We start from the raw sequence: 25,000 nt of genomic DNA on the forward strand, positions 1-25,000 counted from the left end.
AAAACAATGGAAGAAAAAAATTTAAAACATCCTTCTGTATAGTATAGTGAAATGATTCTGCTTACACACTGAGGACAAAAGGTTTCCAGCCTTACTTATTTGACTTTTCAGATGGACTGACCTAAAATGATCATTCACTGTGTAAAAAAAAAAAAACCTTCTGAAAGAATTTTTAAAGATATACTACAGATTAAGAAAAAGTAATTTCAACACATTTAATAGACAAATGTGCATTATTTTGAATATTTGAAAAACTGAAAAATATTGAAAAATTAAGTTTTTATTGTATTTTATTATTGGGGGAATGTATAGAGGGGTTACAGTTACTTTATCAGGTAGTAAGTGTATTACTCCTCCAACACTGATACCCTTTTTCATGCTTTTGTCCCTTTTTCCCTCCCCTACCTCCTCCCAATCATCTTGTTTTTCCCCTTCCCTTCCCTATTTCAAAGAAACAAATAAACACACATACAATATACCAAGTAAAAACAATGGCATTTTAAAAGAGGAAAAAATATCCAATTTCAAATAACCAAATACAAATATATCCGATATATCAGATAACAAAGTGAGATACTGTAACAATATGAGATAACCAAGGGACAGCAAAAGAGATGAGAGATAACACAGTAAGTTAAGGACAACAATCATTCATTATATGGCTTTTGTTTCTATATCCTAGAGGTCCTTTCATTTAGCGTCATACTATATGGCCTTAGGTATCTAGGTTTTGCTCTATTGCAAATCTCTGCTAGGAGAGACCAAGGTTTCTACTGATTTGACAAATGAGGGAAACTATTGAGCCTAAGTTCGTTTGAGTCTGGCTTACTTCACTTAATATGATTTTTTTCTAAGTCTTTCAATTTCCTAACAAATGGGGCGATGTCGTTCTTTATGACAGCAGCATAGAATTCCATTGTGTACAAATACCACATCTTGTTGACCCACTCATCAACTGAGGGACATCTAGGTTGGTTCCATATCTTTGCTATGGTGAATAGTGCTGCAATGAACATTGTTGTGCTAGTGGATTTGGTATGTCCTTGTTTCTGGATTATTGGGTAAATGCCAAGTAGTGGAATTGCTAGGTCATAGGGGAGCTCTATGTTTAGTCTCTTGAGGAACTGCCATACTGCTTTCCATAGTGGATAGGGAAGGGGGGAAAACAAGATGAGGGATGGGGGTGGGGGGGGAGGGAAATGGGGACCAAGATAGGTGAAAATGTATCAACGTATGTGAATTAACGCACCTTCTATCTGGCAAATATAATGTAACCCTTCTATTAATTACAATAAAAAATATATGAAAAAAACAGCAACAAAAAGTGGAAAAAATAGACCAAGGAGGTGAATGTATTTCAAAAGAAAAATATATGGAAGTACTAATCATAAGAAAACCAATCAATCTCATTGCATATCTAAGAAATTAAAAATATAAGTTTATCTGTGATTGTTGTTCTTAAGGTACTATCTGAAGTTATTTCTTTTCTTTTTTATTTCCCCTTATGGTTTACCTCTGTGGTTACTGTATCTGACTTTGGTACTTGTTATAATGTATACGCATTTATTTGTTTCTTTGAAATAGAAAGGGAAGGGGAAAAACAGGATGACTGGGAAATGATGGGGTAGGAAAAGTGGAGAAAAACAGGGGTGTCAGAGTTCAAGAAGTAATGTAACTGTAACCCCTCTATACATCACTCTGACAATGATAAAAGAAATTAAAAGTGTAAGCCCATCCATGTGACTAAATAAAAGTTAAAACTGACAGCCTCAAATGTTGGAATGGGCACAGGGAAGTAGATAATGCCTTTGTTTCCCATCCTTGTTTTTTTTTTCTCTCTAGCTTATAGAATTTATCCTAATGGATTTTGTAAAATGTCCCTGATGAGTATTATGCACTTCATTGTAAGTAAATAAGAAATACATTTTTAAAAACTGATGAGTGTAAACTAGGAGAAAAACATCCACACAAGATTTGTCTCAGACACAATTTTTCTTACCTAATAGACCAGATTTTAAAGGTCAAGACTTTGTTCAACCTTCTATTTCCACACTAAAATATAGTTCAACTGAATGAACATGGCGTTTTGAAAAGAATCCCAATTCTGGAACGCATTCCTCTACCCCATAGGAATGTTTATGTCACCTGATCACCGCTGCCCATGGTGTGGCTATACTTGAAAGTATGAGGGCAAAAATCCAGCAATCTCACCTCTAACTCCTCCCAACAGTAATTTCATCATGGCCAAAGCCCCAAATAGAGCCTAATTGTTAAGATAGCTGCTTCAGAAAGTCAAGAAATACACTTCTGAGAATCACTTCCCAATGTGTTATAAGCAAAATATTTATCTCTATATATGAGGATACACTATATATATCCAATTTTTACATACATATGAGTTTTAAACAACAGATTATTCAAATTTTGAACACAATCCTCAGAGACTATATGTAATATTCTCTTGGAGGTATATACTAGACTAGGTGATTTTTCAGTTTAAAAAAATGTATGGAGTTTTGTTTTTCAAAAAATTCCTACTAATATCTAAAAGAACATTAAAAAACTCTAAAGACAAAGTATGCTTTAAAGAATGCAGTGTACAGGTGGGAAGGTATGAAACGGTAGTGGCAGGGTTGAATTCACTCAAAGTACACTGTATATCTGTATAGATATACCACAGCGAATTTGTTTTGTAAAATTAGTATACTAGTAAAAAAAAAAAAGAAGTCCTTTCGTGTACTCTAGGGATTCTGTAAATGAGAAAAAATTATTTCCAGAATCTAACCAACATTTAAAATATCAGGCCCCATCATTCTCCAGCCCCTGGGGAAACTATGGTTGCCCTAGTAACCAGTTGGCCTTTGAAATGGAGAAGCCTAAATGCCTGCTGCTGGTGGCATTCCTGGGCTGAGAACTGGAAGAAGGAAGGTTTGGTGCAGGCGGCACTCCCAGAACTATTTCCAGTAAATTGTATGTACCACTGGGATTTGCTTTTAGTGTTTTCATTACTTTTCTCTTGCCTTACTTTCAATAGCTAAGATAAATCAAATGTCTGCCTACGCTTAACATATATACACACATAATATTAATAATGCCAAAGAGTTTCACAAGAGTTTAAATGTAAATTTTGCGTTCTTGAAAAGGAATAGATTATCACAGTTGTCTTACTGTGTTCTTATTAGAGATGTGAAATGTTTGTAATTTAAACTTCATTGAAAAGCTGCTAATGACTGAAATTAAGTCAAATTCAGCACAGTAAATCAAAAAGTTTCTACCCCTTCGTTTGAGCTCTTCTCAGTTCAACAAATATTCTCAGATATTTAAACAGACACTGAGAACAAAAAGATAAAAATAACAGCAACTTCCATGGGTGTTTAGTCTTACTGCTAAGATGAACACATTTTCTTCAAAGCACTATGGTTTAATTGCAATGGAGGCAATGTTACATGGATTTGAGGAGATCTGTCAGCCGCATGCACAAGACAGAGTGCAGATTGGGAGACAGGAAATGATGTCACTGAGGAGGGGTGAGTGGGAACCCTACCCAGAAACTTCCAGACCATGCTAAGGACAAGGTGAGAACAAAAGACCAATTAGAGGACACTTTGAGTAATGCATGGTATAGGACAGATGATCTATTTGATAAATGGTATGCATTAAAAAACTCATATGACATGTTAAATAAGGCATATCATGCTAAGTATATTCAATAGACCAATTCCTTCTGGAACTTGTAACTTCCTATTAAATACAAATTAATAATAACTGTATGTATCCAAAATGCTATAAGAAAAATTCAGTGTTACTGATATATTTTAAAGGTTCCTTAGTGTTTCCTTTTGTTTGTTGGTTGGCTGTGGGTCTTGAACTCTGAGCCTGGGTGTTGTCCCTGAACTGCAGCTCAAAGCTACCACCCTGCCCCAGGAGCCACAGCACCACTTTCCATTTTCTAGTGATTAGCTGGAGATAAGAATCTCATGGACTTAGTGCCCAGGCTGTCTTCAAACAGTGATCCTAAGATCTCAGCCTCTTGAGTAGCAAGATTACAGGTGTGAGCCACCATGCCCGGCAGATTTTCCTTTTAAAATTAAGGAAAGCCATGCAAGCTTTATATCTAAGATGACCCCCAAATGAATAGTATTATCATTGTGCAGACATTTGTGTAAGTTGGAGGCTGGTCAGGGCACAGTCTATCTCATTCAGAAAATCAGTGTACTTCAAGAAATAGAACTGCTTTGTAAGGCAACCACAACAAGTCTAGTATGAAAAGAACAAAGAATGAAGACAAAGTAGTTGATGAGTTCAGACTCAGCAAAGCATTGAAGAACAACCCAAAGCCTTCAGTTTTTACACCCAGCTCACAAGGATAGAATATTGAAGTTATCTTACTGTACTTTCATGAGATATAGGAAAGACTTTGGATCTGATCAATTTTATATTTTGGGAAGATCATTCTGAATTCTCTGTGGAGAATGCAGTAGAAGTAGCAGAGAGGTTATGAAAAACAACTATATTCTAATTTCTACCGTGAGACTACCCACCCAGGGAGAAAACACATGTCTCAGTGTGCCTCAAAAAATGAAAGCACTCTATGTAAATGTCACAAATGAAAAGACATTGTTTCTTTTTTTCTTTTTTTGATTTTTTCATATATTTTTTATTGTAATTAATAGAAGGGTTACATTATATTTGCCAGATAGAAGGTACATTAATTCACATACATTGATACCCTTTTTCATGTCTTGGTCCCCCTTCCCCCCACCCCCACCCCTCATCTTGTTTTCCCCCCTTCCATATCCAATTTCAAATAACCAAATACAAATATATCCAATATATCAGATAACAAAGTAAGATACTGTAACAATATGAGATAATCAAGGGATAGCAAAAGAGATGAGAGATAAGATAGTACATTAAGGACAACAATCACTCATTATATGGCTTTTGTTTCTATATCCTAGAGGTCCTTTCATTTAGCGTCATACTATATGGCCTTAGGTATCTAGGTTTTGCTCTATTGCAAATCTCTGCTAGGAGAAACCAAGGTTTCTACTGATTATGACAAATGAGGGAAACCATTGAGCCTATGTTCCTTTGAGTCTGGCTTACTTCACTTAATATGATTTTTTTAAGTCTTTCCATTTCCTAATAAATGGGGCAATGTCATTCTTTCTGACAGCAGCATAGAATTCCATTGTGTACAAATACCACATCTTGTTGATCCACTCATCAACTGAGGGGCATCTGGGTTGGTTCCATATCTTTGCTCTGGTAAATAGTGCTGCAATGAACATTGTTGTGCTAGTGGATTTAGTCTGTCCTTGTTTCTGGACAATTGGGTAAATGCCTAGTAGTGGAATTGCTGGGTAATAAGGGAGCTCTATGTTTAGTCTTTTGAGGAACTGCCTTACTGCTTTCCATAGTGGTTGAACAATTTTGCACTCCCACCAGCAGTGCAGTAGTGATCCCTCCTGGCCATATCCCCTCCAACATCTGTTGTTACTAGTTTTCTTGATCCTGGCCATTCTGACTGGAGTGAGGTGGAATCTTAGAGTTGTTTTGATTTGCATTTCTTTTAGGACCAGAGATGTCGAGCATTTCTTCATGTGTCCATAGGCCATTTTTGTTTCTTCTTCAGAGAAGACTCTCTTTAAGTGAAAAGACATTGTTCCACTAGAGTTCTCAAACTTTAAGAAAACAAGGTACTTTTTCAAAGAAATAAAATTATACTGAAATGCTCTGTTTATCCATGGTTGAGTCAACTTTCAAAACTATATTGTAATTTATTGCAACTTTATTGCTTTTATCAATTATATTGTTATAAAATTTATGTACTGTAAAATGTACCTTTCTGAACTGTGAGCAATAGTAAATTCACAATTGTGTCTCCATCACCAGTTTCCAACTTCACAATATTTTCATCACACCCATTCCTCAATCTCTATTTGGAATTAAAAATAAATTTCCATTTCCCTCTTTCCAATATCTCTCTCCAAACCCAAGGAACCACTAAATTATTTTTTATGTGCCAGTAGATTTGCTATTATGGACTTTTCATATAATTTAATATGCAATCCTTTGAAAGTGACTTTTTTCATATATAATTAATTGGGGGGCTGGCAGTCAAAAAGGCACCAACTATCTAAGTTTTTATGTAACAGAACAGAAACCAACCTCAGCAAATCTCATATCCTAATGAAACAAAACTCAAGCTAAATCAATTTTTAAAAGGCTAAGAATGTCTACAATAAACTCTTCTATCCTCATCAATCTATAGTTTCATAGCCTTGTTGCTGTGTTCATCTCCTATAGAAGCTTTCCATTGAGATCTTTCTCTGAAGCCTCAGCTGTTTAAGGTCTGCTTATAAATCTTTTAAATTTCTCAAGTGCTAACTAAATTCCTGTGATAATGCATCTTCTTGAGGTCCAATCACATAGAAGCATATATTGACGTTTCATTCCTTATTATTGCTGATTATAAACCATTTATTTATTCAGCAACTAATGGACATGAAACGAGTTTAGTTTTTTCAGCCATAATAAAACAAATGTTTTTATGATCCCCAGCAATATTCTTTAGGGAATATATATTATTATATCTTTTATATAGACACTGGCATGGAGTTTTTAAGCCAAATTTTAAATTTAACATTTGAGAAAATGCCAAGCCATTCTCCAAACTGCCTCTACCACTCCATCTAGCAATGTGGGAATGATATGGTTTTTCTTCAGCTCAACATTGGCTATTTCTATTGTAGACATCCTACAGAGTGTCCAGTGTTTTTTCATTATTTCAGGTGATTTTGATATGCATGAACCTAATAAATAATGAGGTTTTACATGGCTTGCTGGCTATTTGTGGTTATTTAAATACTTGTTTAGAACATGTATGTATGTATGCATGTATGTCTGTATATTTTAATCAGTACTGGAATTTGAACTCAGCCTTGCATTTGCTCAGGCTTATTCAGCTAGCACTCAACCTCTTTTTTCCCATATATTTTTATTGTAATTAACAGAAGAGTTACATTATATTCACCAGATAGAAGGTGCATTACTTCACAAACATTGATACCCTTTCTCATGTTTTTGTCCCCATTTCCCTCCCCCCACCCTTCATCTTGTTTTCCCCCTTCCCAATCCTATTTCAAATAACCAAAAATTATATATACAGATAACAAGGAGAAATACTATAACAATATGAGATAAACAAGGGACAGCAAAAGAGATGAAAGATAACATAGTACATTAAGGACAACAATCACTCATTATATGGCTTTTGTTTCTATATCCTGGAGGTCCTTTTTCTTAGTGTCATACTATATGGCCTTAGGTATCTAGGTTTTGCTCTATTGTAAATCTCTGCTAGGAGAGTCCATGGTTTCTACTGGTTATGACAAATGAGGGAAACCCTTAAGCCTATGTTGCTTTGAGTCTGGCTTACTTCACTTAATATGATTTTTTTCTAAATTTTTCCATTTCCTTACAAGTGGGGCGATGTCGGTCTTTTTGACAGCAGCATAGAATTCCATTGTGCATAAATACCACATCTTGTTGATCCATTCATCAATTGAGGGGTGCATCTGGGTTGGGTCCATATCTTTGCTATGGTAAATAGTGCTGCCATGAACATCATTGTGCCAGTGGATTTCGTATATCCTGGTTTCTGGACAATTGGGTAAATGCCAAGTAGTGGAATTGTTGGGTCATAAGGGATCTCTATGTTTAGTCTCTTGAGGAACTGCCATACTGCTTTCCATAGTGGTTGAATGAGTCTGCACTCCCACCAACAGTGTAGTAGTGATCCCTCATGGCCACAGCCCCTCCAGCATCTGTTGTTATTGGATTTCTTGATCATGCCCATATTAACTGGAGTGACGTGGAATCTTAGAGTTGTTTTGATTTGCATTTCTTTTTTTGATATTTTTTATTGTAATTAATAAAAGGGTTGCATGATATTTGCCAGATAGAAGGTGCATTAATTTGATTTGCATTTATTTTATGGCCAGAGATCTTGAGCATTTCTTCATGTGTCCATAGGACATTCTTATTTCTTCTTCAGAGAAGACTCTCTTTAAGTCTTTGGCCCATCTTTTGATGGGATGGTTGTTTCTTTGGAGATTAGTTTTGGAGTGATTCAATTTTTTGAGCTGTTGATATATTTTAGATATGAGGCCTTTGTCCATTGTATGGTTAGTGAAGATCTTCTCCCACTTTGTAGGCTGTCTAGTTGGTTTGCTAGCTATGTCCTTGGCCATACAGAAGCTCTGCAGTTTAATGTAGTCCCACTTATCCAGACTTTCTTTGATTTGTTGTGATTCTTGGTCCTTATTAAGAAAATTTTGACCTGTTCCAAGGAGACCTAGTGTATCTCCTATTCTGTCTTGTAAAGTTTTCAGTGTGTTGGCTTTTACCTCCAGGTCTTTGATCCACTTGGAGTTAATCCTGGTGCAGGGTAACAAAGAAGGATCCAACTTTAATTTTCTGCAGGTGCTTATCCAGTTCTGCCAGCACCACTTGTTGAAGAGGCTGTCTCTCTTCCATTCCATATTTTTGGCTCCCTTATCAAAGATTAGGTGGCCATAGGTCTGTGGATTAAAATCTGGGTCCTCAGTTCTATTCCATTGGTCTTTAGGTTTGTTCTTGTTCCAGTACCAAGCTGTTTTGGTCACTAGAGTTCTGTAATAGCGTCTTAAAGCTAACAACTATGAAAACAGTTTAGATCGTTCAGCCATCCTGTGCTATGACAATCTTGTCAGACTAGCTCATGCAACAAACCAGCTTCCTACCATCTAAAATGTATGTGTAGATTTTAAAAAATTCTAGTTACTTTCCCTTTCTCCTATTTTATATATATAATCATATCTCCTGTGGAATATTATAATCATTACATATGATAATGAATTCTAGTCATATTTGCTTGCAATCTGTTTAATTTATAACCTAAAAGTAGAGGTTGAGACTGCCTTCAGGCAGGCATAGTGACTCATAGCTAGTAATCCTAGATATTCAGGGGTCAGAGATCAAGAGGATGATAGTTCAAGGCTACCCCAGATAGAAAATTTATGGGACTTTCTCCACCCTACCAAATTCAACTCATAGCTAGATGTAGTAGCATGTGATTTAATCATATCTACACAAAACTTGAGATTGTAATATAGCCTTAAAAATAACATGCAAAACACTATTTCAAGAGAAAACACTGGACATGGTCATGTTCTTATCATTCATCAAGAGCCCTAAATAAAGCCAGGTCCAGTGGCTCACAGCTGTAATCCTAGCGACTCTGGAGGCTAAGTCTAAGGATCGTGGTTCAAAGCCAGCCAGGCACTAAAGTCAGTGAGAATGTTATCTCCAGTTAACCTCCAGAAAACTGGAAATGGCACTGTAGCCTTGAGCTGAAGAGCTCAGGGACACTGTCCAGTCCATGACGGATTAAAAAAAAAAAAGCCTAAATATACAACTTGTGGGTGGGAAAGGGAGGGGAAAACTGTGAATGGGTGAAGGAAGGGTGACATTGTTCAAGAAGAAATACACTCTTGATCTGATTTATGTACCTGTAACCCCTCTATATATAACCTTTACATTAACAACATATTAAAAAAATAAGAAGCCTAAATATGAGGAATAAAGATCTAGACCAAACCAGGAAAAATCAAGATTCTATCACATAAAGTGACTGTAAGCAAAAAGTGTTGGAGGTTTGACATCTGCCTACCAAACACAAAGACAAACCACAGTACTCCACACAGAAAAAATAATTCAATTTATTCAAATACCTGGGTCTTATGTAATTGTAGCAAAGATAGAGTTGATAAGTATCATTTATTTTCCATAAAATAATAAAATATTAAAACTGAATGGGAAAAGATATTTCTGATATTTGAGTTCAATTTTTATACTGTTACATTGGTTACTCCAGGAGGTCATCAACACTGAAATGCTTGACATCCTCAAATCAATGTTAGGAAATTAGCATTAAGCAGTCCACATAAATTTGACCCATGAGCATCATAACACCATTCCCTAGGGAAGAATGGATCACCAGTCTCTTCCTAAGCCCAAGCCTGAAGTATGTTCTCTGTCTCCTCCACCTTCATCTCCTTTGTCTCATGCCTAGTCTTGCACAGTAGTCCTTATACACACAATCAATTTCCTCTTTTGTTATAAATCATCAAAATAGAATGACTGACACAAGCACAAATATATCATTCACAAATACAACCATTCTGGCTTTCAACCCAGGTAGACTTAGTCTCTGCATTTCTATAGGCTTCAGCCTTTGACTTCATCTTGTAACTATATTTATTTTGTCAATGTAAGGCTGGTGAGAGTGTACTATAACACATGGTATTTCAAAAACAATATACTGTTGAATAAAAATCCATATTCCAATGGCAAGTCAGTAATATAAACTTATAGAAAAGTTGAAGAAAATGGTACAAAGACTTACCATAGACCTTCACAAGATGTCAGTAATAAGAAATAAATTCTATTTCTGTCTCATTAAACTAAAAGATGATAAGCTTAGCTATATAATAACCTTGCCTCAGAAACAATCCAGGGAAGACAAAAGCTTCATTGAGAAGTAAAGAAGTGCCCTGATAACATTTATGAGAAACTAGATAAAGTGAGACCTTATGTTATCAGTACATTAGGACATTTTAGTTATGTGCTTTAAGGGTGACTCATGTATGGATGAGGAGGCAGTTAAATGAAAGTAAGTTTCTGTCTGTACTCAACAAAGAAACCACATCTATCCTAAGCAATATAGTTTTACTCTTTTATTTGAATGTGTTATCGAGATTCTGGTTGTTTTTTCAAAGAGGTAAGAAGCAATGTGCAGATATGAAAAAGTTGTTTAACTTTTTCATGAGGGGAACATACCCAATAATGTTGTTTTCAGGATAAATACAAGAAATTAACATCATAATTCATATAAAAGCTCAGAAATGTTAGTCAAATGATACATATATAAAATGTTATATAGGGGCTGGAAGCATAGTTCATGTGGTTGAAAACTAGGAGAGACTAGCAAGGGCCAAGGCCTTGAGTCAGACAGACAGACAGACAGACAGACAGACAGACATACGATAGGGTTAGCTTCCTCTGACAAAAGTGTCACTTGTGGAAATTAAGACAGTAAAACACATAAAAGTTGAAAATAGCATGATGATGTGAGTATTAACCACAGAATATAAAATTCCAGTTAGAGAAGAGGTATAATTTCTGAAGATCTACTGAATAGAACTTTACCTATAATTAATAACTGTATACTTGACAATTTCCAAAATAGTAGATTTTAAATGTTCTCACTACATAAATGAATAAACTAACAAACAAATATGGCCGGATGCTGTTGGCTTACATGTGTAATCCTAGCTACTCAGGAAGGTGAGATTTGAAGATAGCATTTCAAAGCCAACTAGGGCAGGAAAGTCCAGGAGACTCTGATCTCCAATTAACCACCAGAAAACCAGAAGTAGCTCTGTGGTTAAAAGTGTAGCACTAGCCTTGAGAAAAAAGTTCAGGGACATCACTCACAAGTTCAAGCCCTATAACAGGAAGGAAGGAAGGGAGGAAGGAAGGGAGGGAGAAAGAGAGAGAGAAAGAAAAGAAAAGAAAGAAGGAAGGAAGAGAATGAAAGAGATGGATAAGCTAGTTACTTGATTTAATAATTTCACTATATATTCACATATGAGTCATATATATGTACCTCTATTCTTCATAAGTTAAGAATTTTTCTAAATAAAGAAACACACCAAGTTTTATGTGATGTCCAAAAATGTAGATAATTTACTTCACAAGCTAAAAGCTTCAGAGATGTAGAAGGAACCTGCACACATAATATTCAAGCAGAAATTATTCCAGAAAAATTGAAACCTGGACATAAACATTAATTGAGAAAGATTGTAAGTGATTATTTTACCTTTTCTATTTGGAATGAAGTAGGAGTGAGTAGCTAGAAAAGAACATGTGAGGCATAAGCAGAATGATGGTTCTCAAGTACTTGAAGGCTAAGGTGACCAAAATTTAGCTTTATCTCCAAACCATTATAGTCTCCGATACCACAGATGATAGCTTAGGATATAAATACTCAGTACTTTGTGATGCCTGAAATTGTCCACATGCATATGACCACTGTTGTGGGGAGACTGTATGTACTTTTTCTTCTCTTCAGAAATTAGATACAAAGAAAAAGTATGATTCTTTATATTAATTCTCAAGTAATGCATATCACAGTCTTTGTCAGAAACCTAAAATGAGGCATTATCCATGTAATGTTTGTGATTCTATGAAACATTTATTTAAGATTACTTAAGCTGGGTGTCAATGGGCAACACTTGTAAAAATAGCTACTTAGGAGGCTGAGATTTGAAGACGATGGTTCCAAGTCAGCACAGGGTAAAGAGTCCATGAGATTATGATCTACAATTAACAACCAAAAAGAGCTGAAAATGAAGCTGTGGTTTAAATTGTGTAGCACTAGTCATGAGCTAAAAAGCTAAAGGATAGTACCCTATCCTGAGTTCAATCCTCAGGAGATGGAACGGGACGAGGAATTATTTATGCTTGACTGTGTGTGTGTGTGTGTGTGTGTGTGTGTGTGTGTGTGTGTGTGTGTGTGTGTGTGTATGTTGGAGTTTGAACTGAAGGCTTGGTACTTACCAGGTAGACAATGTATTGTATAAGTCATGCATCCATATTTTTTATTGTTTTTTTTTATTTGTTGTTTTTGAGATATAGTCTCACTTTTGCTGTTGAGATAGGGTCTCACAGTTCATTTATTTATTTATTCATCAGTGCCCAGATGTCCTGAATCATTATCTCAGCCTCCCACAGAACTGGGATAATGCCTGCCTACCATGTTTTTTATTGGTTGAGGTAGGTCTCATGAGCTTTTTGATTGGCCTGTTTTCAAAGCACAAGCCTCCCATTGTTACCTCTCAAATACCTAGAAAGGCAAGTGTGAGATTCCAGTACCTAAGCACTATGTTTCTAAGGAATTTTAGATTTTCCTCATGGATTATATAGATGTTGACTGGTTCTCACTACTGTCAATCATTTCAATTTCAGAATTTTTATAGTATCAAATTAAGTATCCCTAGTACCCTGTTTCCTCACCCTTATGATTCTTACATGCAGAGAACCAATCTCTATAAGGGGAAGGATGTAACAAAGCTTGTGAAGCAAAATTAACTAAGGGCTGAAACACAGATCTACTTCAATGCATTGTAATATATTATTAGGACAAACAATTCAGCCACTACTAGAGAATAAGATCCTTATTACTGACTGGGAGTTACAAGTCAAGTCAGCGGGCAAAATTTTTTCAAAATGATCTCTGCAGGCCCGAAATGATAGCTTACTCCTGTTATCTAAGCTACTTGGGAAGTAGACAGGAAGGATTAGCCCTAAGCTAGTCTTGGCAAAAAGTTTGGGGCCCTTTCTGAGAAATACGTAATGCAAAAAAGACTGGAGATGTGGAAGAAATGATATTTCACTGATGCCCCAAATTCAAAATTCCAGTACTGCCCAAAATAAATAAGTAAATAAAGAAATAAATAAAATAAAGATCTGCCTTAGCAAGGTAAGCTGGACTGGATAATCTTCTCATGATCCAATGCAAAGAGGTTTACTTTCACCAGGCATTAAGCATAAAAATCTAATTTTTCTCATATGATATCTCTATGATATATGTATTTTTCTTGCTGCATTAAACCAAAGTGAACACAGAAGCAAAGAGAATAAGTAATGAAGTTTCCAAAAATAACTAGTAAATATAGAGACTGATACAAAAATTTCTCTGACAGGATAGCTCGTGTTTTTAATTCCTACTCCTTTCAGATTCTGCTTCTGTCTTATTAATTACATTTTGCCTTAATCCACAGAATAAGTGGGAACTTTTAAAATGTCTTTTGTTAGTTAGCTATTGCATCTTTAAGAGTTTTCTATCTATAAGATATTTATGATTTTCTTGAGCAAGTGAGAGCTTTAAAATTTTTTCAGTTGAAATTCATCCAACATAAGTATAGTCTATCAAATGCTTCTGTGGATTTGTCTCAGTGGAAATATTTATTTACTGAGGACCTGACTTAGAAGTACTTGATCTCACATACTGCTCTGTAATGTGAGGAAGTCATTATATCGTGGCTCTCTAGTAATTTATTTTGAATTTGTTAAATTCATCGATGTGTGAACTGGTTATCATAGCTTGATAAACAACTTATAAATCACTTTGAAGTTGGCAGGAATAAATATTAATGAGTTGATTTTCAAGGAAATTTAAAGTCGGTTTCTTCTCCTTCCCTTTAGGTTAAAAAAATAAACAACTCAGGCGTTTTTATTAAAAAAAGGATTTACAATTTGTTAGTAATCATTTGCAAGATAATTATCAGAATATTTACTCTGAAATCAGATTATCTGCTTTAAGGAAAAAAAAATAATGCTTTTTGAAAATCCGCCAAAAGTTCATATGATAAAAGTTTTGTGGAAAACTGAACCATAAAACACAAAGTCACTGCTAAAATGAGACATTAAGCTAATTCTCTTCACTGATGTTTTCCTGGGACTGGCCTTAGAATGTGGAAAGGAATGAACAGGCTTAAAAATGTCAGAAACTGACAAGATTTCACTTAACTCTTCCTTTTCTCACAGGCCAATAGAAGCTCCAGCAAACATCATAACTTGTCATGGACAGTGAATCACTAGAAAACTCTAGATTCAAAAACACAGTTGTCTACTATAGTCTCATGTTATTTTCATCTGCGGGACTAAACAAAAATAGACAATTCTACACAACAGAATTTTAAGGGTATAAAAACACCCTCTGGGTCTCCAAAGTAAACCCACCCACATTTATTAGAAAGCTCCTCTCAAATCTTTAAACAGCTTGTCTCAAGTCCATGACCAATTCTTATCATTGTCTTGGATTTTATGTAATTTCCCTTTTTGGAGATATTTGATATCTTAATATTATCCTTTTATATCTTAGATCTGAATGCTTCCATCTGTAGAGCACTTGAGAACTCAGCAGTCATAGTGCTTCCATTTTGTTTTATTATATTTTGTCAAGGTCTGATTTTCACAAAGGGATAAGAGAAAACAAACTCTATTTTATCAAATTGAGATCTTTACACACTGGAAAGGGACAGTCAGCTCATTTTAGCTGGAGTACTATTGAAATGCAGCTCACAGGGCACGGTATCCTGATTGTTATGTCCTGTGGAGGGCGCCCATTCCACCTCACAGAAGGGCCACAAATAGTCAAATCCTAAGTACAGGGCTTAAAATGCAGTTTTTCAGGTCCAATTTCTATCAGAAATTACAAGAGGAAAAAAGTAACTGGCAATAGTGTCAATTCTTATTAATTCAGTAAGAAAGTGCCAGGCTAAGATGACGTGTTGTTGTTGCTACTGCAAAACAGAAATTTTGCTTAATGAGAAATATTTAAGAGAATCAGCAACAGAACACATTCCTTCACTCCATGAGACATGAAAACTATTATTGAAAGACCCCAAGGATATGTTGTAAATGGCTCTGTGAAAATAGGAAGAAGAGAAAACACTTCTCTTTCTTTGATGCCTTCATTTTAAAAACAAATCTTTATAACTGGGTACTGACTCTCACTTGGCATCCTAGCTATGCTCTGATGATCATGGTTTGAAGCCAAACTGACAAGGAAAGCCCATGAGATGCTTATCTCCAATAAACTACTCAAAAAAGCTGGAAGTGGCACTGTGGCTTGATAAAAAGAAGCTCTGGGAAGTTTCATAGTCCCAGGCCCTCTGGGTGAGGGGGCGGGGGATATTTTCAATACCATGTTATCAAGTTTTTGAGCTTCATGAATATATAAGTGGTATTTTTATTGTAAAGTTGAGTACTTTTGAATTCTAAAAATACTACTAATATTTTGCACATATGACACTTATGCCTCATCCCTCCCCCCTCAAAAAAAGAACATCTTAGAAGTTGTATATTGTCAATCTCTTTCTGTGGCAATGAGAACATGGAAGCTCAAAGAGTCTAAGAAACTTGACTAGTTTTATGGGGTCAATCACTGCCAGTCACAGATTCAAGTCTAGGGTGACTCTTGGTTTTGGAATGGCCCCTAGCCATCTCATGAATTTACCAACTGGAAATCTACCAATTCCAGTTTCCTAGTTGGTTCCCATTTCCTATAACTCATTAGACTACCCTAATTTTAAACTCATAAGACTGTAATAACCATCAATATTTATGCATATCATGACTAATCTTCCAGTTACCAAAAAAACACAAAAAACAAAACAAACAAACAAAACACACCCAAGCAGTAGCTCCCTACCTGTTCGGATAACTTTTGTCCATTGAGGTGAGCCTGCCTCACAGCGTCGTTGACCAGCAAATGGAAGTTCAGCAGCACGTGCTCCACATCGTAGGTTCCATGCATGGCATCTGACAGCTCTTCCAAGGACCGGATGTAGGCATGCCAGTGTGGATTAAGTTCTGCCATGTGAGCAAAGCAGCCCCTGGCCACGTTGAGGCAGTATCCCATGCAGGGTTTACTGAGGATCAGGCCCTGGCAGAGCGGGCAGTAGTGCATCCTCAGGAGAGCTCTGCCGCACTCTTTGGAAAAGTGCAGGTGGTCTGTGGTATTGATGACCTCAATGCCCAGATTCAGCGCCTGCAGAAACGTGCGGCTGGGCAGCAGCGACCGTCCCATTTGCCCCTTGACTCTTTTGGGAACGTTCCCGAATGGACTCACTTGTCGACGGGCCATACGGAGGCATTCTGTGTCTTCCAGGGACCTCTCGGTCATACTAGGGTTGATGAGATGGTTGTAGACCAGAGGGAAAAGGCTGTCGAAAAACCTGTTCACGAATTCTTCAAGATTCACATCTGCACCAAACAAATAGAGGCCTACGTTGGTGAAGAATTCCTGGATGGAGGCGACCACCTCCAAGGCCATGTTCCGATAGGTGTTGCAGAAAAGTATGCTTGTATAATTTTCTGCTTGTTTGATGAGAGTTTCAAGGGTTTCTGTAACACAGCAAAGGCAGAAAAGTTAAAAATACTTAGGATCCATGTTCAAAAATGTCATCTCTGTGCTCCAAACAGTAAATCAACGTAATACAACCTGGCTAAGCTAGATAATAATGTCATAATGCTCAGCCTACACCTCTTAACTTATTTTTCCAGGGAGAATTTTAGTACCACAATGGCACAAAAACAAACACATATGTTTCAATAGGACATATCTCCTAGAATCAAAGACTCCTAAAAATCAGAAAGATGTTACCCATGCAGGTAGTTCCTTATTGACTCTGTCATCATTCATAGCCCATTAGTAATAACTACATTTAGTCTCCAGAGTTTGTTGTGTATCAAGCATACCACATTCAATACTTGAACTCTCATGATTTTTTTTATCTATTCCTTTCAGCAAGAAAGCTAGGAAATTGCACAATAGTAACTACAAAGAGAGGCTAAATTACAAAGGAAATTCTGAAGTCCTTAGATGTTTTAACATACTCAAGCTGAAAAGTAAGTAAAACTGAATTATTATACCTTGCTAAACAGTGGGACAATCATGAGCAATTTTATTTGTTGATACCCAACCCCCATCAATTACATTCTGTTGTTACTATCTCATTGACAAGGACTTCACAGCAGAACATTTGATTTCTTACATAAGTAATTGGTTCTGCCAAATCAGTTTATCCACAGTCAAAACCAAGAACAATTTATCTACAGATGAAAGGAAGAAAGACCTAAAAAATGGGTGACAGGAATAATCAGCAGTCACAATGGTAGTGCAAATGAGGACATTGGAAAGCACTAAACCACATTGGATGCACAGCAAGAATATTTTATAATTAGCCTAAATAATAACAATAGCCTGTGTCAATATGTAATTCATTATAAAATGCCTTCAATAAGATTATCTCAAATAATCCCATAGCTATTTTAATTTAAGTTGGAAAAGGTCATACAATAATACAGTAATGAAGGCACTGTTTGAGTATATTATTTTTTTTAAAGAAAAAAGGAATGCAAGAAAATAAAAATGAATAATAAAAAGCTGAGATATAGATTCAGGTACGATAATAAAGTAAACCATAGCACAGATTTGCTACGGTGCTATGTATCACAGAACAATTAAGAAGAAACAGCCAGTTTCAAAAGGACTGCAGTGTATTCTTGTTCTGCTCTAGACTCATTTGTGTTGGTTTCAAGCTTTACTGTGATGTATGAGGTGTCTCCCTTGCAATCAAACACAACCCTTTTTTCTACTGCAACTTTCAACCTGGCCAGAGCTGGAAACAAGGCAACTGAAAATATCATTAAGTGTGCTCCGTTCACAGGAAGCAGTTCTGCCATTTCCTACCACAACCCCACAGCTGCTTCTCAGCTCTGACATGACTCTCACACATCTGCAAGCACAACTGTAAAACTCAAATTGGATGTTATGATTTGAACTAAAACAAGTTTTAAGCTTATTATGATTTTTCCAACACAGGCTCATTTTTGACAGTTGTTTGTATATGGCTGTCAATGATGATAGGTCACAAATGATTCTGCTTACCAATAAAAAAATTGTAATGTTGGCAAATCAAATTCATTTTAAGTAAAGATGTTAAGTAATGATAGATTCAAAGAAATCCTTAGATCCTTTGGATTTTGTAAGGTCTTAAACAGGATTTTTATTGATGCATATTAAATTTTACATAGAAAGAGGTTTTCAGGGCCTAATAAAAATGTGAAAAATATGAAAGGGAAGAAGAAGGAGAATTCAAAAGAGCAACAGATGTGATGAACATGGCCACATGAATTCTTCTGTGCTATCCAAGATTTTAAGCTTCATGCTATGTATGTATTTGCATGACCCACACTGGCTAAATTATTTTCACTGGAATAAAGTTTGAATGTCATTTACCATGATTATGCAAATATTCCATGTGATTTCTGCCAAGTCCTAATGATGTTCAAATATGCAAGATTTAAAAAATAAAAATAGAAATTCTAGCATCATTAATTTACTGCAGTGATTTGACTGTCATTGTCCACAACTATGATTTACAAAAATAAATTATTTTGTGGAAGCAACATTAAAGAAAACATTTCTACTTAGGAGCATCTCTTTTAAATTTCTTATTTCTTTATTAAATGTACTCTTTATTATTAATAATGAACCAATTTTGATTTGTATTTGAATTTGTAATTTATAAAATTCTAAATAATGTCTACAATTCTAATTTTATCTTATTTCAAATATTTCTTCTGATTTAGGTTTCTTTTTTTTTTTTTAATTGCTTTACCTGGGGCTTGAACTCTTGGTCTGGACACTGTCTCTGAGCTTCTTTTCGCTAAAGGCTAGGGCTCTACCACTTAAGCCTAGTACCTTATCAGGCTTTGGTTGAGTATTTTAATGGAGATAAGAGTCTCATGGAATTTTCTGCCTGGGCTAGCTTCATATACCATTACCCACAGAGCTCAGCCTTCTGAGTAGCTAGGATTACAAGTATGAGCCTTCAGGGCCCAGCTACTTTTCTTGTTTTCCAAAACACAACAACCAAACATGTGATAAATTGCAAGTACCCGCCTTTGGCTGCATCCCAGCCATCATCTGTTTCTTTGGGGATTTGTTTTTGGGTTTTTTTAGGGGGGTGGAGGCGGATAGTGTTCTCAGTTATAAGTATATTTTAGATATAGTATCAATTTGTTTTTTGTATTTGTTCTTATCAAATTAAAATTGATATATTAGCAAGAATGAAAAGTTGTGAAATGTCATAGTACAATATTCAATATTTTGCAAAAGAATGATCTCTATATAAAATCAGTGCTCCGAAACTAAAGATCTATTGAATAATTGCCAGTCTATGCAATTATTAAAGAGAAACTATATCTTTAGAGATGGAATACCTAGGAGATAGTCTTAGATATAAAACTAGACAAATAGCGATGGGCAAGTAATACTTTCATTCTATCAGTCTAAATATTTTTTAGGTTTTCTTAAATAACCATGAAATAAAATACAAAGATAAACTCTTCTTTTAGTTTGTGTTTGTCACTGGGGATTTTAATCAGTTCTTTCAAGGCATATCAAATGAAATCCACCAATGTAGAATAATTTTCAGTTTTCTTAAGTGGTAGAAAACAATAATTTTTCTTGAAATAGAATTCTCATGTTTTGGGGGAACTGTGTTTACCTGCACATATAAATTTCAGAAAGTGCCGCTGTAATCTGAAGTTTATCTGTATCCATTTCAGTTTTTAATATTAACATTCTATGATCATTTCATGACATAATACTTAAGACTGAAATCTATTCCTAACTTTTCCATAGAAATATGAACCTCCATAATAATGGCCAAAGAACATAGTTGCTGCTGTGTAAAAGAAAATTCTATGTATAAAACCAGTGATCATAAATCCAAGAGAGATTTAAGTACAGAATATCCTGTCTGGCAATTAAATCAAGGATTAAATTTAAATAAAATATTGAAAACAACATCAGGTGATACTGATATAAAATTAAATTTGACAAATTGTAAAGTCAGTAAAGACTCATGCAAGTAGCCTTTTGCAAAGGGAGAAACTTAATGTTTGTAGGACTTTATTGGTTTAAAGATAAAAACTGACTCCAAAAGGTAATGACCAAGAAATAACTGTTATAACAACTTCTCCAGCCTGACATCAAAAATATTTTATGGCTCCATAGTACTTTAAAGTATATCAAAAATATAAAATATAAAGTGACAATTATAATTTATGGTCACAGATGTCTATAGCTATAGCAATGAAAGTAGATTGAATCTTATCAACTATCAATAATTAGATGATTTTTACAATATACACCTAGGCTGAAGAGACATTTCTGAGTAAATTTAAATTTTCTGTGCAGTGTAATTCTCACAGCACAGATTATGTTGCTGCACTGGTATTTCATTCCTTCTCTGCCACTTCAAAGTTACTTTGTATCTGACACAATGTGTCTCTGCACATTAAATTATAAATAAATGGATAGATAGTCTTCTCCAAGACTAATTTTTCAATCAGTTTTTATCACATACATATTAAAATGAATTTTACTTCCATCTAACTTAAAAAAATAAAAATGACTTCTAATGAGTTTAGCAGAATGGCATCTAGTAATTTTGTACTCATCTGAAGACCATTATAGCTGTTCTGAAGATGTGCATATTTAAATAAAATAAGCAACCTTTTTCAGCCGAGAAGTGTTTATACTGAATTCATTCCTTATATTTGCATATTTCTCAATTTTTTCGGAAAGTAAAACATGTAATAAAAGTTATCTGAAATATTAATTTAATGACATATTTTAATGTAATGCAGGATGATTCATAATATTATTCTTTAAAAACTAGTCATCTATACAAATAAATAGTGAACGGATATTAATCTGTATTGTCAAGTAGTAGCATATTGGTAATTAATCTAGTTTCCCAAGACAGCACTGCATGGCATCTTGCTGTCTCAACGTTCCTTCTCTCTCATTTCACTCTTCATTAATTTGGTCATCAGGATGCATTACGTTAATTTCTAGTATAAATTTATAATAATTTGTGTTTGAAAAATATTTTAGTAAAAATTAAACTCAATTAAGTACTTATATAAGAACTAACATCACTGCCAAACAACTAACTATAGATTATTCCATCACTAATTTTAAAGATTTTAAATTTTCTAATATTCTTATTGTTAGCAAAGTAAAGCTATTTTCTGTTAGTCATTTAATCTATATTATTATAGCAATGGAAAAGTGAGTAATACAATCATCACTGGCAATAAGTGTTATATACTTTAATGGATTCATTTTATTCAACTTGTAAAAATAAATTTCTCCCATTCACACTGTAAGATTCGTAAAGCAGTAAACTACAAATGCTCAATAGCTAAGTACATCTGATCATAGGAAATAATACTTTTCAAAATGAACTACAAGGAAAGAAAAAGAAACAAGAGATTCTGTTGTCTAGTGCTCAGTCCTCTTCACTTCTGGTTGGCTTTGGTGGGGGGGCAGTCATTAATTGGAAATAACATCATGGATTTTCATGATACTCTTCAATTGCTTCAAACTAGGATCCTCAGATCCCAGCCTCTCGAGTAGCTAGAATTACAGGCTAAGCCACAGGTGACAGACTTTACTAACTGTTCTTTTAAAACTGTATTCCAGGGTTTATAGCTTTAGCTCAGTGGAAGAGTATTTACTTGGCAAGTACAAGGGTCTGAGTTTGACCTTCAGCTGTAGATTTTATATCATCTATGCATATATCTATGTATGTATGTATCTACCTATTTCTCTATGTGTATATAAATATATGTATAGAGAGAGCTCAGCTCTTGATTTTATATATGCTTTATATATATGTATATATATTCTAACATTGTTACTATAAGAGTTCTTTCTCATTCAAGCTGGAATTCTAAAAGAATCCTAGTGCCTCAACATATTTTGTTTTCACTTCAATTCTAAACATGCTAAATGTTCTCATACTTCTTTTCACATATTCATTTAATGGTAATGTTTAATCCAGGACCAAATGCAAGCATCAAATCTTCAGTAAACTAAGTGATATTTATTTGTCTTATGAAGACTAAAACATAAGGATAGCTGGATGCTGAAGGGGCATTTTATCAAGTAGCATGTGGCTTTCTAAATGAAAATGAGTCTGACATGAGATAAATTGATGCATGGGCACTCTGACTACATAATGATAAGTAGCATCCATCTTATCTTCCAAAGTTAGCTCTGCACAATTTACACAAGTAAAAGAGAGTGATCTCCAGCTAAAACACTTAGCATCCTCTAAACTGATAGTAGTGTATTTTGTCATAATATTTAACTTTACTTCTAGGAAATTAAATCATCACAAATCACTTATCATATTAGCTATTTTAAGAATTATTCTTTAACAGCTTGGCGATATTTTTGGTGATTCTCTTTCCCAATAGCATTCACCATAACCAGTTACATCTTCCTCACATCACTGTTCTTGGAATGTTTCCTACAGTATAGTGTTAAGAACACATCTGTTTCTTTTCACTAGTTTTATCAAAAGCCAGAGAATTCCATTAACAACACAAGAATATTGTCTTCAATATATAGATTCATATATATATATATATCATCTTCATTACATGACTATATATTATATAGTATATATAGTATATATATTATATAGTATATATAATATATAGTCATATATACTCATATATAATATAATTTCATTCTAAATTCACTATTTTTATGTTCTAAATATCAGATGATTCAACTTAAAGAAATTTCAAGAATAGTTTTAATTCTGTTCTGGACCTCCTGATGTTCTGAGCATCTCCATTCTGGTCCTCTGGAGGGTTACATTGGATCACATTCTAAATGTCACCTTTAAGTGCTTCCTTAAGTAGAGGCTAGCAAGCAGAGAAAGAAACGAGCTGAAAGTAGCCACTTCAAACTTACAGTTTAATAAATGTCCTTTTTCTACCATGACAAGAAACTCTTCCAGGAGGCTGGCAATCTTTTAGACTATTGCATTCTTTCCAAATAGCAGGAGGAAAAATTGCAATACCTCCTGGAAACTGAAATGGGTTATAAAGCACAAAATCAATCAAACAAAGAATAGTTCTGTACCACAATATCCATCCTTGCTCTCCTAGCTGCCATTAGAAAATACTCCAACACAGTCAAAAGCAGAAAGAGTACGGTGAAACAATTATGTGATTGACCTATAGGATACTAGCAGCCATTTCCAAATTGGCTAGAAATCTAAATTTTAATGCAGACAATGAAATGTAACTTTTTAGAAATCTAAATTTTGAAATTATGACTTTAAAAATATGAACTAATAGATATTTTCTTTAAGCATATATCCAATTCAAAATAAATTACATCCCTTATTTAAGAGTTTTTTAAATAAGAGTAGAAATCCACATTGTTGTTTTTGGGATTTTGTTTGTTTCACAACAAGGACAAAGCAATTGAAATGTCATCCTATTAGGAATGAAAAACAACTGAACAGATGAACTCATTCATCTCCCAGATGTTCCCATAATCAGTTCAAGGGCTTGAATTTCTCTTTATATTTATATTTATAAGATAAATATAAACCAGGTACAAGTGACTCATTCCTGTTATTCCAGCTACCCAAGAGGATGAGATATGAGGATCATGGTTCAAAGGTAGCCCAGGCTGAAAGGTCCATAAGACTCATCCCCAATGATTTACTCAGGAAAAGAAAGCCAAAAGTGGCTCGTGTGGTAAGGAGTTAGCCTTTGGCACAAAGAGACTCAGGGATAGTTCCCATGCCCTGAGTTCAAGACCAAGGGCTAGCAAAAAAATATAGACAAAACTTCCCACTTTGAAGCATTCCTCAGAGCCATCTGCCATGCCTAATAAAGTAAAAAATATAGTAGCTTTGTAGCTAGTGCCCCAAATATTAAAAAAAAACTAGGATAAGTATCTATTTCTTTGTTAAAAGTTGTTTTCTTGGAAAATGATAAGTTATCTTTGAAAATCATTAAAAAGTTAAAAAAGCACCCTTTAGGAATGTATTAATCAGTTCTGCTTGCTAATGAAATCACCAAGTTATGGTTCTATATTGGATTCCTACTGTGGATGCTCATTTTGCAAGAATTATCCATGATGCTCTTAAAACAGTGTCATAAATGGCTTCAATATAATCATCAGCATTATTTGTGTCATCATCTTTTCAGCATTGCTCATACTGTAGTCCATACTTTTATTATTGTGCTTTATTTTACTCTTGCCATTTTCACTTTTTATGCAGACTTCACAGGCGTCAAATAGGAAAGAAGCTCTCTCTCACCCACTTGCTGGATAGATCTGCACACTGTGCTCATCAAAGGTTTCACAGCAGTGCCCCAGGCCTAGGCCACCTAAACCTCAGCAATTACAGACTAGCCCAATTCTGCCCAACCACACTCAATACCAGCTCCTTTTCACAACCATTCTCTAGATGAAATTACAGGTAGCTCA

General features: G+C 34.9%; 1 protein-coding gene across 3 annotated transcripts in view; it reads right to left on the minus strand.

The window, feature by feature from the left end:
* Nucleotides 1-25,000, minus strand: part of Gpc5 (glypican 5) — a 1,012,282-nt gene that overhangs the window by 795,857 nt on the left and 191,425 nt on the right. For all 3 annotated transcript variants that reach the window (XM_090341703.1, XM_090341701.1, XM_090341702.1), the window contains exon 3: nucleotides 16,328-17,022. In XM_090341703.1, coding sequence (XP_090197829.1) covers nucleotides 16,328-17,022 — 695 coding nt within the window. The remainder of the gene's footprint in view (nucleotides 1-16,327; nucleotides 17,023-25,000) is intronic.

The sequence above is a fragment of the Megascapheus bottae genome, chromosome 11, assembly GCF_031878675.1.
Source record: "Megascapheus bottae isolate mThoBot1 chromosome 11, mThoBot2.hap1, whole genome shotgun sequence".
Lineage (NCBI taxonomy): Eukaryota > Metazoa > Chordata > Mammalia > Rodentia > Geomyidae > Megascapheus > Megascapheus bottae.